This window comes from Bactrocera tryoni, chromosome 5 (genome assembly GCF_016617805.1).
Source record: "Bactrocera tryoni isolate S06 chromosome 5, CSIRO_BtryS06_freeze2, whole genome shotgun sequence".
NCBI classification, from domain to species: Eukaryota; Metazoa; Arthropoda; class Insecta; order Diptera; family Tephritidae; genus Bactrocera; species Bactrocera tryoni.
Genome location: NC_052503.1, coordinates 56,426,845 through 56,447,268, shown reverse-complemented (window position 1 = coordinate 56,447,268; position 20,424 = coordinate 56,426,845). Strand labels below are relative to the sequence as shown.

At 35.1% G+C, this 20,424-nt stretch overlaps 2 protein-coding genes across 12 annotated transcripts in view; both read left to right on the top strand.

The window, feature by feature from the left end:
- The first annotated feature begins 1,052 nt into the window (after window positions 1-1,052).
- On the top strand, window positions 1,053-7,096 carry LOC120777946 (basic-leucine zipper transcription factor A). Its single transcript, XM_040109558.1, has 3 exons — window positions 1,053-1,224; window positions 1,353-1,600; window positions 3,836-7,096. The coding sequence occupies exon 3, from the start codon at window positions 3,972-3,974 to the stop codon at window positions 6,408-6,410; it is 2,439 nt and encodes an 812-aa protein (XP_039965492.1). The 5' UTR covers window positions 1,053-1,224; window positions 1,353-1,600; window positions 3,836-3,971; the 3' UTR covers window positions 6,411-7,096.
- A 7,815-nt stretch (window positions 7,097-14,911) lies between these two features.
- Window positions 14,912-20,424, top strand: part of LOC120777944 (pericentrin) — a 64,800-nt gene continuing 59,287 nt past the window's right edge. For 6 of the 11 annotated variants that reach the window (XM_040109549.1, XM_040109553.1, XM_040109552.1 and 3 more), the window contains exon 1: window positions 14,914-15,035. In XM_040109549.1, coding sequence (XP_039965483.1) covers window positions 15,009-15,035 — 27 coding nt within the window. In that variant the 5' untranslated portion in view covers window positions 14,914-15,008. Of the gene's footprint in view, window positions 15,036-16,176; window positions 16,667-20,424 lie in introns of those variants that run through there. The other 5 variants (XM_040109557.1, XM_040109555.1, XM_040109554.1 and 2 more) reach the window with 3 other exon arrangements.

Here is a 20,424-nt window from a genome sequence, read left to right as displayed (position 1 = left end):
CTGTAAAATATGTCAGACCAAAACCCATGTTTATTTTCGTGCAATGACACGTAAAAAAATAATTGCAACCCTGTGCTAGCTGCCATTTTACTTAAATACATATTTGACGTTAAATTGTTGAGGAATGTAAATTTTAAATAGATTTAATAATTTCTATTTAAATTATAAAGATTTGTTACAGTTTTAAGAATGAATGCAGAAGGTGCACACACACAATAGCCATGCACAATAGGTATTTACAATAAATTGACCGAATCAGCCGTTCATATATCACTAGATTCTGCAATGGGTGCTCTCGTGCCCTTGTATATTTCGGTATAGGATTTTTGCAATCTGCAATCTTGCAAGAGCAAGAGAATCTCGCTAATGTCTGTCAGAATTTCGTATTTAAGAAATAAAATAAAGTTAAATTGAAAAGAAATTAATTAAAATTAATTAAACTAAATTAAATTCTGGCAATTAAGAATACCACTGTCTAGTTAATTCTGGATATTTATCGTCAATTCAATTTTGTTCTCATATACGTTTTCGTCACAGTTTTATTCAAATCAAAATTTTGCCTTTCTCTGCTTTTCGTTGATGTTGTTGTTGTAGAGGCAGAAAACGTTCCTGAAGTAATTTCGAGTATGGTGCCGAGTTGACAGTCCTTGGTCGGATAAAAATCCAAGTCCGTTCCGGTTACTTAGACCCGACTTTAGTGGGAACGGCTGTATTACTTAGTTTTGATGATTGATTGATCTCGATATATAGTTTGAACATGTAGCTGTCCCCCAAGTGTTTAAATATCATATGCTTTTCAAAAAGATAAAAGAATAGAGCAGTCATTATGTGTGAGATTTTTTCTAATATACATCTATCCCTAACTTTAATAGCGAACGAATATTGATGTTCATATAAAATCATGTGGCAACATCGTTAGCTTCTCCATCATTTTCTCATTTCTTATGAAGGAATTTCCAGTTTTTCCGTTTCTTCAATTTCTCTTATACTTTTATTGACTTCAAATAAGTTTTATTTAATAAGATTGCCCGCAAATAATTTAAAATGTTTTAAATTGGGTTACTGTGACACTTTAAATCAAATTTAACAAAATACTATATTTTAATTGACTTAAATACCAAGAAACTCGAATTGATAAAGTGAAGTGCAAACAAAGTTTGGTAGCCAGCGTTGTCAATGCAAAGGCAACAAATGAAAAAACTCGTATAGAAGCAGCTGCTAAAGGTGCTTGATGCTAAATGGAATAACAATTTGTCAAAGATAAATTATTAATAAATGCCGTTTTAATAATAAAATAGATAGTTTACATTTGTGTGTACATTGTTTTTGTAAAAATTCTTTTTTCTTTTTAGATTTCAAATGATGTTACTGCACTCATTTATATGTGTGTTTGTTGTTATGCGAGAAATACTTTGTTAGCAATCATTAGTTTACCTTATTTGGGTTTTCTTTGTACATTGAACACAAGTACCAAATTCGAGCTTAGTCACATTTCATTTCGCCAATTCGTCTATAGCAAATGAAGATGCAATTTAAACTAAGAATTCTCCTTTATTGTGTAAAGAGTTTATTCAACGTTCAACAAGATTTCTAACATAAGGTAAGTATGGTTTTTACGCAATTCGAAGTAGTTGCAATTGCAAAACATATAAATATTATATACTGCTAAGTCAAGGCCCTTATTTTGAACAAATAAAGGTAAATGTATAGTCTAAGTCCCTCCACGAAGGAAGCCTCAAAAATGATGTTTTTTTATACCGCCTTATTTTCGCTCAAACATTACATATTCGTGACCGGAAAGTGATCTATCCAACACTATCATAGTTCATTTGCATGCAGAAGTTGGACGCGAGTGAATTATGAACACTCTGTTTTTGTATCGATCAGGACACGCGGGCGAAGGCCTCCGTCCGGAAAGGAGTCGTTCATTAAAAAAATGTATTTATTAGTTCTTTTTTTGAAATATGGAAGTATGGAAATTAGAAAAAATATGTATTCACTCATGGATTTGTAACATTCGCGTCAAAATAAGACAAAAAAATATAATTTTTGAGGCTTTCTTCCTTGGGGCACCTATGTAAATTACACGTTTATCCAAATAAAATTAGGTAAAGTGAGTTTAGAAATTAAGTTTCAAAGACTATTAACAATTCCAAATAACTAAATACATAGTATGTACCGCGATGATCATCTTAGTGGTAGTGGTGTTGACCCAAATTTAATCAAATTAACCCTTTTGATACATTGTTCGACAGAATTGAATTGAAATTTCTTGAATTGAAATTTATTTCATGGAGAGTAATTTTAAAATCAACTGTAATTAAAAAAAAATCCTCCTGCAAGAATAAAAGATTAACTGCAAATTTTCACGCCTTTCAATCCTGACTTAACCTTATTGCTTGCTTACAACTGTATAACTCGCTGCAAACTGCCAGCGTTTTCTATTAGTTATAGCTTATCTTAAGCCGTTGTAAGGTGGTAATTAAATATTGAGTATATATTATTTCCGCACATATGTCCATACATACATACATATGTACATGTAAATAAATCCGATACGTCTGGACAAACTTCGTAAAAACTCAAGTTTCTGCATATGGTTGGGAAATAGTTTAATATCACATATTGGAATAAAAAATACACTGTAAAGATTTACTATGGTACACCGTTTATAATTGCATATGTTTGTACGTAAATACGTATGTATGGTGTATAGGTATACAGCCATGGACCCATGAATAACATAACATTTTATATCGTATACATTTTTGATTGAAAGTTAATTTAAATAAAATAATTTGTATTTAATTTTGAGTTATTGTACCAGAGTTGATTTTGAGTGGACACCACTCTGATTTTAACGAACTGATTTTAATGAAAAAACATCATATATGGTGTTGTTAAACAGTAAGTTAAAAAAAAAAGAAAAAAATCAAAACGATTAAACCCATCAATAAAAATGATAATATTTTTTGAAAATTTTGAATTGGTCGGCCCAAAGCACTGACTTGAATCCGATTGAAAACCCATGGAATGAAGTCAAGATTGTAACTGCAAAGCTTAATTATTGATTGATGTTCTGGGATCAATTTATTCTCTTCTAGTATTGGCAGTACTCTACTCAAAAATATTTTTTCAAACGGCAATTGGCATGGGCTATATCAGCATCATTGTTGTTATCACTCCTATTAAAAGCAGTGAACGTTCTTTCCAATTTAATTTGTACATTTCTTTTTGAGGTCGTTTCAGATATCTTGTAGCATTCCATCCCTTATGGTCTTCATTGTTTCTATAATTTAAGCTGTCAACATATTTAGAAATCGATTTATTTTTGAAATCTATAAATTTTTCTTGTAGCTCTTTAGTGGCGTTATTTAGATAAGTTTTGTCAATTGGGTTTCTATTGATTTGGCACTTTTTTCTAATCTCTGTAGACACATGAATTAAGTTATGAGGCGACAATTCTTTCCTTTATGGAGAAGCTCCTAAAAATGTTTCATAAATTAAGTTCGTAAAACCTTCAACTGCATCACCCATCATCTAGTTCGGCTGAAGTTTTAATAGAACATATTTTGCGATATTCAATATTGAAAAATACCAATGTCACTTGTGTTGTTTAAAACAGAATATTTTCGTTGCTTAAAATTAATTATTGTGTGTAATGAGTTTGTATTTAAATATTTGAAATTATGAACATGATATTGAAAAGTGAATTACGTTTAACCGGTTGTGGTAAAATATTTAAAGAAAAACATTGTATATAAACTAACAACAAACCAAACATCTAAAGTGTCAAGAGATTTTGCTGAACCACTCCCCTTGTGTTCTCTTTTAGGGAAGCGGAATGCGGAGCTTATGGAATTTAAGAGCTTTAAAACCAAAAGTTGCCCAACCTTTAATGCTTTCTATTTCTGAAAGATATTAAGGAGTATACAAAGTAAGAAACGGAACTCTCAACAACGATATCACAAATGCACCTAAAGACCGCGACTGTTGTAGGGACGTTAAAATCTATCAGTAGAGATAATTTTGATGAGAGGACAATCCGCCAAGAAGAAAAAAGACCGAATATGGCTGCCACTACAAGAAACAATGCAAATGATGAAAATCCACAGGGCGGGGGGAGTGGTACAAGGGCCAACAATAGCAATAGCAATAATAATAACAACAATAACAATGACGATAATTCGAGTAATAATCAACAGGTTACGGATGATGCAGAATTAAAGTTGAAACGGCAAACACTAGAACAACGTAAACAGGAATTGGAAAGGGTATTGAGCGAAAAAAATTGGTTGTTACAACAAATACAAAAGCAAGAAACTCAAATACTTAATGGAAACTATGAGTATTTGAATGTAAATGAAATATTTGCAATGTTGGCGCGGCAGTATAAAAAGGAACATGGCGGAAATGGAAGTAGTGACATTGGAAGTACAGCCGTCTTGCGGAGAAAGACAATTGGGGATAGTAGCTGCAAGGAAAATCAGTTGAATCACAATAATAATAACACTGCTAATCGACAGTCTGAAATTTCGAATCGTTCATCGGAGTATGACAACTATCCAGGCGGTAGTTCTAACAATGGTGAATCTAATCCACCAGCTTTTAATGCCAACGCAACACAAATGCCGCTAACTAAGTCTCAATCATTGAGGAAGAGAGGCAATACCACACCTACAGTACAAACGTTAAGTGGCAATTACAATTATCTGCAAGTACAGCAAAGGCAACAACAACAGAAAATGATGCAACATCAAATGTTGCAGAATCAGATGCAATATGCTGCTATGATGCAACATCAGCATTATCACCATCAGCAACAACAGTTGCATCAGCATCAGACGCACGACGAACAGCAGCAACTGCAACAATACAATCAACAAATATCGCCATCACAATCGCATCTTCGCCAGTATCCAGTCGATGGCATTTCCTTATATTCGGTCAACTCAGCTAATGTTGCCACTTTACGACAGCAACATATTTCCCCTCAACAGCAACCGATTGTGGTGCAGTGTGATCGTTACTATTTATCACCCACGCACCAGAACTATAGCGATGGTGGTTTCATTAAGTCCAGTCAAAATATTAAGAAGTACGTATCGCCACAAGCATCACCAACACATCATGGTGTCGCAACAACACAAATGCTCCCGTATTTGCAACAGAGTCATTCTTATCAGCAAGATTTGTTAATGGTAACTGCAGCAGGGGCCGAACAGAAATATATGCATCAGCAGCAGCAACAACCACAACAGCAGCAGTTTTTGACACTACACCAATTGCAACCGCACAATTTATTGCACTCGCATCCTCAAACACAGATATCTAGCAGGCAATTAGACGCCATTTCGTTGGCTCCTTCATACATTTCTGTTGATGTGGACAGTGCAGCGGTGCATAATCTACGCTGGCGTTCGCAAAGTAATTTGCCACCTGTGTCCCCACACACACCACCACACAAGGGGATTGCTTACAATTCAACCCAAATAAGCGCTGACGTCAAATCGCAATCGAGTGATATGCTATCAAGTAATGCGTATTATAATACGTCTGCCGCGCTGCCAGCAGCGTCTATTAAAACTTTGACTAAACCTCTAGATGAAATTTCTATTTCATCGTATAATAGTGAAATGCAAAAATCGAAACCGCCCAAGCCAAAACAGTGGTTGGAATCCTCTTTGGACGGCCCGGTAGTACGTCAGTCTCCAGCTAGTAGTAATGTACATGGACAGGACACATTTCATAACACAACTAGCTCACGCCTACCAGCAAATAAAATGCATCCGGGTTCGTCTGGCGCTGGTGTTAGCACTGGTGTTTTAAGCGGCTCTCGAGAACGCACAAAACTATCTTCTCAATCGATGTCGGGTGCGCCTCGTCATTACTCTATGTCGGCTGCTTCCCATAAGCACCCCTATTCGCAAACTAAAATGCTACAAGATGATGATGGTCGCTACGCAAAACTTAGCCAGTCTACGTCTTATCTGAATAGTAGGGAGTCACCTTCAATATCAGCTGCATATCCACTGGACGGTAGTAACAACAGCACCACTATTGAATTGCCAACCCCTACAACGGCATTCAAGTATATACCGCCGAAACCTGTCACTCCATCTAATACTACGCCGACACAGCTGACACCACCACCACCGCCACGACCACCACCGAGAGATAGCGAAAAGATTATGGGTATAAGTACAACGATCACTGGTATTGCGTCTGTTCCCAGTACTCTAGCACCAACCGATATACGAATTGAGTCACCCAAAAATATAACTGTTGTAAAGCCGGCCACCTTCCGGCCCTATCAGGAGGAAACCAAACCATTTGAAATGTCCGACTTCTATAAATATTCCACGAAATTTCGACAGAAAGAGCCATCTGTAGCGAATGCAGAACACTGAAATAGTTTAGTGGATGTAAATTATTTCATAAATATAAACAAACATCACATTTTCAATGACTTCACATTTTTCTAGCAACCAATTTCAATTAATTACGCCTTTTGTGGTACTCATAAAACATAAAAATAGAAATTAGGTTTATTATAGAAATTGCGTTATTAACAATTTCATAGTTTCTTTAATCAGCTAAATATTCGAATGACTGATGCACGCCAACTTGCGGTAGGCGCGTTATATAATACACTGTCTTAACGATACAACGGAATATGCCTTAATAAATAAGTATCCTTAACACTAAGTGCGAATATACCCAACGAAACGTTTTTGTTAAAGACTTGTTCAAATTTGATATTTATACAATTGAAAAAACAAATGCACAGAAATTGTTCAATTAAAAAGAGTTACAACATTTGTTGTATATTGACGATATTTCCAATATTTGTAGTAATTAATTCACACATTTTAGTTGCAAAAATAATTATGTTTTTGATATTTCAATTATTAGGATTTTATACTACTTGTCTTTACTTCACAACGACTCTGTGCTCATCATTGCCAAATTGATATACATACATACATATGTACATGTTATAACGACAATAAATATACATACATATTTTTATACGAATTAAAATTGTTACATTTTCCATAGGTAGCTTATATGTAATATATGTACATATGTAGAAGTACATATGTAAGTACTTTATATGAAATGTAGTTATTAATTAAATTGTATTTTGTTTATATACAAGCTAAAGAATTTAAATAAATAAATTATATGAGAAACAAAATGAGTGTTAATGCATTGATCAATTGCAATGTATTTTATTAAATTTCATGGAAAGTTTTAAAAGTATTATATATTTAGAAGTCGGACATTTTTTAATTAAATCAAAAATTTTTAATAGGATTTTTAATTATTATAATTTTAATAGTAATTATTTTTCTTTTAATATATTTTTTTTAATTATTTCGTTTTAAATTTTATTTTGATTGTTTTAATTTAATTACTTGTTATTTAATAACATTTTTAATTATAGTTTTTTTAACTACACTGACGGCAGAAAAACTACTGACGAACCCATTGGCTTATTACAAAGCCCAAAAAAACCTTATATGAACATAGGTTTGAATCACTAGTCACCATGCAACGATATTTAATAGATAAGATTAAATTGTATTTATTGCGTTCTCCAGAATGATGGACATCGTTTTAAGCTGGCGAAAATAATAGGGGTGCTCTACCTTAATCTGTTAAAAAAGTGCAAAATCGAATAAAAACATTTCAATAATATATTGGGTACATTAATGATGAATAAATAAATAATACTCCAGAGTATATTCGAAAATAAAAGGTTGAGAAGTAAAATATGGACCGCGCATTCTTCGCAACTCCTTTGAACGGAAAATGGTTGTGAAACTATACAAGGAAAGGAAAAGTATGAAGAAGATACCTAAGAATGAGAGAGTAATGCCCTTCCCCATAATAAAATAAAATACCGAAACTAGATAAGAGAAAAGCAAATTCTTAACCCGTTTCAACTAAATGTTGATACTTTACGCCAAGGAAAATCCATTTAAAATTTCCAACGATTTGAAAATAGAATTAAATGCTCCAATTACAAGTCGTACTCTTCCAGTTCTTTAGCAACGTTTCCCCGAAATTCAGTTACAGGTGCATTTATTATAGCAACTATATGTGTTACCAAAACTGAACGTAACTAGAACGGAAAACGTTTTCACGTAGTTTGATATAAACAACTTTCTCGTCTAATTAAGGCTACTTAATAATATATACAATATATGTTACAGTGATCCGAAGAATACATTCAAATATTTTTGTGTTACTTTGGACAATAATCTATGCCAAATTTATTTCATGTGAAGTAAAAGCGTTTTTAAAGTTGTGCGTACAAGGATCGATCAGTTTGTATGGTATGCATATTCGGAAGTTGTTCAATATAGCTGGTTCCGACAAATGAGCAGCTTCTTGCAAAGTTTCAGATTTATTTCTCGAAAACTAAAGAACTAGTTTACTGTATGTACGGATTGGCATATATGTAGATGGGCAAATTCATACAATTATGCCTACGTCAACCAGCCTCAACACGCTACTCATTTGTTTATATATGTACATTATAGGGTCACCGACGGTTCCTTCTGCATGTTCAACACTTCATGGTAAATTTAATATAAACCGCGTTCAAGCAAACTATTCCTGTTGTTGATGAGACACAAATCCTTGTTCATGCGTTTAGAGAATCTTTTTTTAAAAACAAACTTTATATAATTATAAACAACATTAATAACTCCCAACTTCTTAAGAACTTGAGTGTAAATTGATGCTTCCTTAATCAAATCCAGCAGCAGTATACACATGTGTATGTCGCCCTCAATACAATAAACTATTTTTAGTCACCGAATCGCTCATAAAATGAAGACATGCATTCTCTGTATGCGGAAGTGGGAGCGTTCTACAATATTCCAATGAACCCGCTCCGCTCCCGCTACGATTGCCATGCAGCGACCACAATTTTATGGGTGTCAAAAAAATACTCCATATTCCCCACAATAACAATGTCTTTCACTCGAATGTACCACTAAGTATGTTGGCAACTAAATTATTTCGAGTTTTCTGTTTTCTGTTTGCCGTTTCACTTTCATTAAGCATTGTGTTTTCGAAAACCATTTTCGGGAGTTCACAAATTAGAACTTTTGTTCAAGTTCGCTGCATTGCGTTTCGCCTCAATAATTCGTTTGGTGCTTGGTCTCTGCCGCTGGCGACAGTGAATCTGTGGCCGATATCGAAATCAATAGCCCTTGTGTGTGGCAGTTGGCGCCTGCTTTCGTATGCGTTCGTATCGGCGAGCGTAGCGCGATTGTTTTGATTTGATCGGCACGAAAATATTTAAGACACAGGGTCACTGTGTGCAATAAGGAGAAAATCAAAATAATGCTGCAATAATTGATAATCCAGTGGCCAGCAGTTGTGGTGTTTGCGTAGTTGGTTATGTGTTCCCAATGGATATTCAGTGTTTTATAATTTCGTCGATTTCATAATTTTACGGTTCGTTCTTCATAAGTTTTGGAACTTTCAGTTCGCGGTTCTCTTATTCTTTTTGTGCGTGCAATTTTACGTAAAGTGTTGAACTTAACCTGTAAAAAGTGTGCTCGTTGCAAATCTGGTTGTTTTTGCTATTCGCTACAGTCAGCTGTGTAAAATTTCAAGTTGAATGGGAGAAGTTTAAATATTTTGGCATTCGACAGTAATTATAAAATTGTAAATTTATATAACTACAGCTCTACATCTTGTACAAAGAAAATCTCTATGAAATAGGTGCGATTTGCTTCCAAGAGTTGTGGACATGTAGACACGTACATATGTAGATCTCTTTCAACAATTCTCAAAGTTTATCATTATTAAATAGCTTCGATAACTTCAAATAGTATAGAGCAGAGACAGTGAAGCTGTAATACTCTTAGAAGTAATTATTACTTTGAAATAATTAGTTTTGCATTTTAATTACCTATTTATATATTAGAGCAGCATAAACCGTGTCGGACTTCCTGCCTAGACCTCTAAGCTATGAAAGTGAACTTATGAAAATGTTAAGTTAAGCTAAAGCCATATTTTTACCTTATGCTCTTTAATCTGCTAAAGAGAATTCATACTTTAAAAAGTTAAGTAATAAAGATCCATGGAGAAAAAAGTTATAGCATTGAACTCTATTTTCTCACTATAATATGCGATCTCAGAAGCTCGCTGGAAATACTTTAAATTTTTGAGTTGAAGTATGGTTAGAGATTGCAGTTTAAGTTATCTCTGTATTCTAATCTATATTTTCACATTTCTTCTAAATATTTTAAAGGATACTCATACACTACTGTTCGGCTAAAAAGAATGGAGTCGATGTTAGCGGAATCCTAGTCTCTCAAAGATTTTGACAATATGAAACCAGAGTTTTCAGACTTTAACCTATCTTAACTCCAGCTATATTTAGTAGTCGTTCTCATTTTTGTTTAAAAATATGTTTAAAAAGTTGCAGTATACTTCTAGTATAAATTATTAGCCAAGCCTTATGTATTTTTGTTTATTCTTTATGAATTCCGCATCATCTTTGCTTCGTACAGCAATGGCATGAGCCACTTGCACCAAAAAACTCCACCAAGAAGCCTACCCTTGGAACGCTTTCTTCAGGGTGGCATTCCACATTTCTCTCAGCTCCCGTTTTTTTATCCGTAGAACATTTTCTATGTAATTCTTCACGTTCTTCCAGTTTTCCTCGTTATGGCGGACATGATTTCTCATGTTTGGATCATCTGAAACACAAAAACCCAATTTATTCTTAAAAAGTACGTGAATGGTTATCGTCCCTACTAGAATCATGAAAAATTTTGATAAATAATAAAGTAGTTAACGTTTTTTTTTTCTAATTTTCCCCATGTTTTTTTTACATAAATTTTGTCATAACAGTGTCAATAAATTATAAAAAAAATTATGAATCTAGTAAGGACGATAGCCAGGCGTTTTGTGAACATAAAAAAATTAAGCAAATCGGTTGAGTAGTTCGACCGGAATCATGTCCGCCAGTTAAAAAAGTGTGTTTTGAGAAAAACGCGTTTAAAGCTTGAGGTGTGCACTCCGAACGTCGAGCGGTATTATTATTTATGAGGGAACAGAAAATGCCAAAAAAAATTTTTTTTTTTTTTTTTAAGATTATCCTACAGACCCCTTAATTTGTTCTGTTTGCCAGAGTCTGCATTTAAAAAACGTGTGTTCAGCGTCCTTTCGATTGCGTCGTGTTATATATTTGGTAGTCGAAAAAGTCTTTTCGTATTTTGTCAATAGATGTCGTTGCAGTCGTATATCTCCAGTACTATCAATCACATTGTCACATGTCGTCACTCACAACAATATAGTGTTGGAAAGGTGAAATTTTAAGCTTCATTTACCCAAAAAAAAATATATGTATATATATTCGGGGAATTTGAAAAAAAGCTGTTACAGCTCTTCAAAAATGAGTGGAAAAAATGAAGAAATTCGCTTTATTTTGAAGTTTTTGTATAAAAAAGGAAAGAATGCCACGCAAGCCAGAAATGAAATTTGTGAAGTTTACGGAGACGATGCTGTGTCAACTCGTGTAGCACAACAGTGGTTTGCTCGCTTTTATATATGCAGATTGAATACTCAGTACGAAATAATTGATAACTCCATTCTCCAATTTCGGGCTTATACCCTTTGAAAATATATACGTATATATATTGTGAGCCAACGCGATTTACTATTGGGTTTTAAAGCAACTGATATGCATACGTTTTTGTTGCATATTTCCTTTCGCTAGGTGATCGCTTGCAAATAGTTTTTGTAAAATAGAAAAATCCCAACAGATTTCTTTAGTTTTAATGTTTTTATACTCTGGCAACCTGTTACTACAAAGTATTATAGTTTTGTTAACCAAACCTCAAACTAAGCGAGATAGATATAGGGTTATATACTCGCTCCTTTGTATGCCCACTGTAGTAAATGCCACAATAACCTACTCGTATCAGTCCTAGTCACGTCCATCGATCTTCTTAGACGGCGGTTCCTCACTTGAACTTCTACAAATGACTCCATCCTTCAAATATATATATATATGTATATGTATATATAAATGATCAAGAAGATGAGAAAAGTTGAACTGTCTGTCTGTCCGTCCGTTACGAGTTCGGGTCATAACTAATTACTAAATTTAGATATCTAAACTACTAAAGCTATAACAACGAAATTGGCTCAGCGCAAATATTATGAGAACTCCTAACGACGGTGTGAAAATGGAGAAAATCGGAAGATGACCCCGCTCACTCCCCATATAACGGTACTATTCAAAACTACTAAATGAGCAATAAAAAAAAAGAATTGCGCCAAAAACATTAAATTCTACCCCCGAGATGGGAGCCAGTGTGAAAATTGGACGACGGGCATGAGACCGCCCACTCTTTGGTCATATCACATATCTACCGATACCGATTTCTATATCACATTGTGAAAATGGGCGAAATCGGACTACAACCACGGCTACTTCTCATTTAACACAATTTTAAATTCCATATGACTCTTTCACTTTCTAATACACAAATCAAGAAGTAATTAATATAACGGGGTAAAAATTTGCGCTAATAATTCCTTTAAGTATGACCAAAAATTGTTCAAATCCAAGCATAACTGTTCCAGCCCGTAGGTACCGAATATGCGGACCCCAGTATCTATAGTTGACTTTTAACCGGAAATATCGGTCAATGTGTGAGACATACATTTGAAATTCAGACAGAATCCTTTCCTGCCAATGGTAATTCTGTGTATCAAAAATGAGTTGAATCGGAACAATGCTTCCCTGAGCCCCCATATATAAAGGTTTCTGAACTTCCAGGTGACTTTATGCTGCATACATCGGTCAATATTTGAGTTACATCCATACAACTATTATCATTATTTTCAAACATCCGCTGAATTTGCTAGATATGATTGGTGATTGTATGTATGTGAGGTACCTCAGTGAAACCCAGGGAAATATTTGTAGTATGTGGCATGATAACAGTTAATAGATAAAATCGGGTCAATACCGAGTAGTATATGAGAGTTGGGACCCTATACTACATACATATGTATAATGATTTACGTTTTTCTAACAAATGTTATGACAAATACCTGTATGTCGGTCAGTGTATGAGTTATACAGAGTATATTTATATATTAAATTGCTTAGATTCAGATCCTCTGTTTCACGTTTTACATCTTAAGGTAAATCTTCCCTTTCTTACTTGTTTTTTGATATTTTTGCGCGCATCCACGCATTTTTTGGCTGTTCACTGAAATAGCAGTATTTAATTTTCTTCCGCGAAAAGTACAAATGTAAATGTTGTGAACTAGTGAACAGTACTTTTCATTGAGTAGATTACTATTATTTAAATTACAATGCACTATAACAATGGAAAGTTTTTAATTTTAGTGCGTAAAGGAAAATAAAATATATACAGAAATACAAATTCGTTTAAAATGATCTGGCCAGATGATATGCAAAGCCACACATTATGAACTGAAGTCTAAAAAATGTGTTCCCACACGCAAAACTATACATTTAGAGGACCGACGCATAGTGCGCTTTAGCCAACGCAATCCTTTTGCTTCATCTAGGGTAATAAAAGCGTCTCTGAATTTGAGATTCAGCGATATAAGTATTTGGCGACGATTGTTTAATAAAAATTTGAATCCGTGAAGTCCACGAAAGGTGCATTTACTTAGCCAAAGGCATTTCAAAGCCTAGTAGTGCCAAAAAGTGCAAAAGCCTTTTGACCTGGCCAATTTCAAAATGTCGTAATATCTTTTGGACAGATGGATGCCAACTGGTCTTGTTTGGTGGAGTAGCTTCCAGATGATGGGGCATCTTCCAAATTATGCGGCCAGACAGTAAAGAACGGTGGCCTTAAAAGTATGGTATGGACCTGTTTCTTTTATAGCTGTACAGGCCCAATACATATGATGGATGGGATTATGGATCAAAATGTGTATGCGGGGAATTAAAGAACGTTATACTGCCATATGCCATGTTATTATTTTAATACCATGGCCAGCTCAGTCCACGGATCTTAAATCTATAGAAACTTTATGAAGGCATATCAAATGCTATAAAAAACGCCGTCTTCTAAACCGCATCTTTAGCAGGCTGTTCCAGAACGGGCGCAGATGTAAGCTCACCGGTGAAAAACCTATCTTCGTTGGAGCGGTGAGGTCTGCTACGCATTAAAATTATAAAAAGACTCCAATATTATAATACATTGTAGCTTAAATAATAATAATCTATTCATTGAAATGTACTATTCACAAGTTTACATATCGCCGAAGAAAATTAAACTAAGCAAATTTGATTTGTGTTTGTGCTTTTTCGATCAACTAACGAAAGGAAATATCAAACCGTTATAAAGTATATTTCCGCTTCTGTTGTGCTGCTTTCTCAATGAACACAACTGTACATATGTACATGCATTAATGTCTACAATAATGTATCAATATAAAGTCAAGAGTTTGACCGACTAACGAATGCTGATCGGTTGTCGGGCACTCGGAGCAATGGCCCTTAGGCGTTCGCGCACTTGAATCAATTCTGTCAATGCCTAAAATTTTAAACTTAAAAGTGACTTGATCGCTCTTCTTCCCAATCACCTGTCGCGTGGAACGAGGCAGACTGACGAAACTATTCCAAATTATATATAGCACCTGTGTTTGTATTCACCCACTCCGCGTTTGCTTGCTGAGAGCTGTGCATTCCGCACACTTTTCATTTAGTCCCCTATAAGCTTGTAGTTGTCTATATATATTTATACAAAAGTGTGTGATGTGAAACAATAGTTTTGAAAATAGTTTTGAAAAACACTGAACACTGTGATGTGTTTCTGTGGAACGCCGCTCCACATGTGCACCCATGGAGGACGGGGCACAGCGATGAGCTGTGATATTGCACTTTGTGGATGCTGTTTAACAGAGTTGTCGAAATGAAAGAAGAGCGGGAAAGCGGTGAGAGAAACTGAGAAGTGCGTGTTCGTTTATAAACTTTAACAGCGATGGATCTTTTTACACTCTACGATTGGGTATGTATGACTTTAGTGAAGAGCAAATATATCATAATTATTTTTTTAATTAAAAAAAATAGAACAAATATGTTCTTATGAAATATTTCTTCCAAAGCAATTAAGTATAATACTAAATATACCATATCGGTTTGAATAAAATATTTATAACTCGACTACGTCAAATCTATCTTAAGAGTTGTAAAAAGACAATTATTTACAAGCAATACATAACATCGCCGATGAAACACAAAACAAAAAATTCCAAACTCCTAAGAAACTTCAAGAATTTTTTTCCTCTGCAGTCGATTTCAGATTACCTTCTTATTCTCATTAATTTAGGCACAAAATTGTAAAACTTAAAATTTCCCTGCAGCAGTCTGACCCCCGATGATTTTTATTGCTATATATAAAGAGGCGGATCTTGATTCACTGAAGATAATAAAATACGAAATTTTATAAGAGCTATTTATACATATTTCTCCAAAATCAAAAATTCTGAATAAAGTACGAAAAATTAGGGTCAAAGAGGGGAATCATGCCGCTGATTTCCCAAGTTGATCTTTCCTCTAACAATGTTCAACGCAAATTTTCACAAATATTCATAGTATGTACACATATACTCCACTGCTAGGCTCATAAACTCCATTTCTGATTTTCTTATAATCGCGTTATCAAGCACATGGTTACACGCTTCTTCCCCTCAAGACCGATAAAAGCAAATACTCTAAGCACAAGAACACACACACGCGAAACGTACTCTAGTACTCACATAAGTTCCACAAGTACAATAAATACACATATAAGTAAACGGTGCACGGAACCGCTTGGAACCGCTGAGGCTGCCTCAGTTATTGCAGCGACGACTGCCACTCACAGCGCAACGCTTACAGCTTACAACCTGCGGCTACAAAGTCAAGGAGTCATTTTGATAGACAAACCAAATGGAACATAAATATAAATTTACCACAGCGCTGAGCAACGGCCGCGCCGCTATCAACAATCCATTGGCTGTCGTGCCGCTCACAGCGATATCGGCGGCCGCGCTCGCTCAGCTTTTCCGACAGTCTGCGCCGCATTGGGTGCCACAACGCCTCGCTTCTTCACTACGGTCTTCAGCTACTTGCAAAATTTCAATGTGCGCCTTAGAAACGTTTGGGGCCTGAGCAACACGACAGTATAGTTTATGATGTTGCTGCTGCCGCTGCTGTTATTGTTGATGTCGGTGGTGCTGAATAGGTGCAACTCGTGTGTTTATTTATAATAAAACATTCGCTTTCGACGGTCGCGCTTTGGCTGGTGGTGGTCGTTGGTGCGTTCGCTTATCGTGTAGTACCTTCTGGTGACTTGACGAGCAGCGGCGACGACGGGAGCAATTGCAGTAGATTACAAAAAGAGAAGACCGCTTCGCAAAAAACAAAAAAAAAACGCAATTCACAAAGAAAGCGATTAAACTGAAATTAATTAAGAGGAAGTTTTTATAAGTTGTTTTAATTTGGTTGGTTTAGCTTCATCAATTAATTAATTGCGGAAATTACAGCGCATGCAAGTGAATAGAAGACCAGAAGAGCTTAATTAATATAAAAATAATTATTATAATATGAGATATAAATTCATCACATGCGTGTACCGTTAAAATGCCAAAAATACATGTGAGTTCCCAATGTGTAGATATATGCATATACATATGTATAATTTGCTAAAGAGTTTATACAATTTCGTAGTTTTGTATAACTTTCCTATGGAGGCTTATTACCTAATATCAATAATAAATGTACAGTGAAATGTATAGTGATTTATATTCATTGAGCATATCGTTTAATATGTGTCAATGTATTTCTGTTTTTTTTTTAATTTGTATATATTTTTATGATAGTTGATAGATTAGAATTTAAAGCTTTTATATTTTAAAATTCAGGTTAACACTTCCTTAGACTAAACTTGCTTCGAATGACGCTGTTTGGATTTCTCGCAGCTAAATTCTCGTGTCGAGTCGGAATTTAAAAACGTGGTGAAAGGTTTTCACAGAAAGTATATCTCGAACGTGAACCAAATTGACGCATAAATAGCGGTTTGAAATTCTGGCGCTATTTTTCGGGATTTAGTTGTGCTTACAATTGTCATCGTCGCCGTGATTTTGTTCGAATAGTCAATTTAAGTAGACCTTGTTTAAATCCTAACTACTTACCAATATCGTAAAAATTTTTTCTAAATATTCAAACACTATCATTACAAAGAGAAAACAAAAACACCAAATACTGTATTATCAGTCCCACCTCGTACTTTCACTGTATTACTGTATCTATGCATATTTGTTTAAACAGATTTAAATTTTAATCTGGGCTAAGTTCGGATATAACCATACTCTTGCAACTTGCATGGATTAAAGTCACGGTAATATCTTCAGGTACATAAGGTTTGTTAGTTATATGTGATTTATGGCAAGATTTCAAGCGATTTTAAACATAAATATGAACCGGTATTAGAAAAACACGCTCTCTCAATTTTGTTATATGTATATTGACCGATATATGCGATATAAAGTCATCCCGAACTTCGAAAATTTTTATATTACGTACATATATGGGGGCTAAGGGAAGTATTGACTCAACTCACCATATTTTGACACACATTCATAGTATTATCGGAAAAGGATACCCCTGAATTTCAATTAGCTTATACTATATGTATGTACATTAAGGTGTGGCATTTTGAGGCAACCTTTTCTTTCAACTGAAAAACAGGCTCAAAACTTTCGAAATGTGTAAAAAAAAGTCACTCAAAGATGAGCTCTTAATAGTATTAATATTAAGAGGTGCCTCTTTCAAATTTTCTGTTTTCCATATAAATTACATGGAAAAAAAATCCATTTTTTTGTGGTGGTTATTGTACGGAGGTTATTATATGTGCACGCTATGGCTGCCAGTAGGGATGGTAAACTCGATTCCGATTCTACTCGAAAATCGAGTTTTCTCGTAAAATAATCGATATAATAATAATAATCTTACAATTTTACCAATATTTTCGGTCAATGGTCAACTGTAGGTATGGGAGTTCACATATTCGGTATTTGGGTGCTTGAAGACCAATAGTCCGTTTTTGCCAATTATTGGTCATAAGGTGGCCTACTTAAAGCGCACTATTCGGGCAAAGTTTTATCCTGATACATTAATTGGCGGTTGATTTGCATACTGGAAAGTAAAAAAATGAGATGGAGTTTAAAATTGTGTTATATGAGAAGTAGGCTTGGGTGAAGCCCGATTTCACACATTAACACAGAAGAATGATATATACAATTTGGTTTAAATCGATCGAGGAAGGCCCGAGATATGTCTTCATTTTTTGCCAAGGAACACGTGTACCAAGTTCCATTTCGATATAACGGGCTGTCAAAAAAGTCTTGCGGTATTTTTTTTTTTTTTTTTGAAATTGAAATGAATTTTTGATGACTCATGCCCAGCTCTTGACCGATGCTACGGCTGCTACTATGCCGGTCTCTTTCGACCAATTCAGCGATTTTATCGCAATTTTCGACGACAGGCCTTTCGGAGCATGGCTCATCTTCGACCACCTCTACACCAGAACGAAAACGTTGAAACCATCGTTGTGTGGTGGAAATGGAAAATGTATCGGGTCCATAAGCTGCACAAATTTTATTGGCGGCCTCAGATGCATTCTTGCCTTTATCGTAGTAAAATATTGTAAAATATGCCGTATTTTCTCTTTATTTTGCTCCATGTTTGCGACGCTATAACTCTTTCCAAGAAGGTATAGCATGACCCGATGCGACGAATAAAACTAGAACTACGCGCTTTCAGCGCCAACTAGGGAAAATACCGCAAGACTTTTTTGACAACCTATAATCAATTTTTATTAAATTTACACCGTGCACAGGCAGACGGGCAGACAGACATACATCCCGATTTCAACTCGCCTCGTCATTCTGATCGCTTTTATGTGTATATATATATCTATATCTCTTTCGATTGGTTTTAGGTGATACAAAACCCCGTTATGTGTAACTGCTCTGTAGCATCATGTTGCAAGAATAAAATGTTAGTAAATTTTTGAACGAGAGTTATTATAATAATGCCTCCTAGACCACCCCTTTGTCATTTTATAAATTCATCCTATAGTGGTTGTTGTTGTTCATCCGGCTCTTCATCGATCACTTCTGCTCGACCCTTTGAGAACATTTTGTAGCAACCATAAACGTTGCTTTTGTCCAGGGTATGCCTCCTGGCGAACCAAGATGTCCGAACCAAGATGTCCCCAAGCGAAACCGCTGTCAAAAATTTACTAAACATTCAAAATGGCCGATCAGCGTAAGCAAGGGATATGAGTCCCAAGATAGCGCAAAAAACAACCAAAAAAGAAAACACATACATAGCTCTCGATTCGATTCAAAATTCGCGATACTTTTTGTACAAACCTCGTATGCATATGTATGTATGTATATACACTTTAAATCGACTTTTGTATGCTTATCGTTTGAAATTCGCTCAACTTTAATTCATTTCGCATGCTTGCCTCATATTATCACTCAAACTGTACCACACATATGGAGGAAAAAGTCGCATTCCCAGTCCCGTTATCTTTTATATTGTTTTTGAGAGCATTCACCGACATTTCGAAGTTAAACGAAAGAAATGAAAGTGAAATCTGCGCCTTAAGACAAATACCGGTGGCATGTCCTTAGCGTACGACAGATCTTCGGTTTGCAAATATGTATATAACATACTTTTTTGCAATTAATTGTAACTAGCTCACGAAATTTGTGTCGAAGCTTTTTCATAGATTTTATATGTATATTTCCGATATCTTCCTTTTTGTTTGTTTGTTGCCATGGCTGCTTACATACATACATATGTATCTACATAGTGTCGTTTACGGCGGCCTCCCTATTTAAAGGAAGGAAGTTGTTTATGGTGGCTGGCAAGTTCAAGGACGTTCGTTATGCGTTGCTTTCATTTCAACCGTTATCCCCTTACACTCATGTTTGCTTTTGCTTATTCATAAATTGCATAAATGCGAGTATTTTCGAAATTTCACTGTGACGCCTGTAGCTTTCATCTGTTCTTTTTGCGCGAATTGCATGTGACAAATTTCGAATTCTAAAATTTTTCTATTTTTGTTGGTGTGAAATTTCGTGCGTAACGCAATTTGCTTCAGGAACTAGGAGAAAAATTACACCAGCTAAAAACTAAAATTTTACTATTTGGCTGGCAAATCTCGGGCTGAGACAATTCTATTTGTCTTATTGTTGCTTTACTAAGTCCGCCAAATTTTAGAATTCCACAGTTGTGATTGTTTGTTCTCAAATTTTAATTTTACGTAAAGCCGTTTTTTGTGGCACAAGTGCGCGTAGTACTTTTTACTTTCGGCGTGTGTTTACGCTCATAATCGTCGC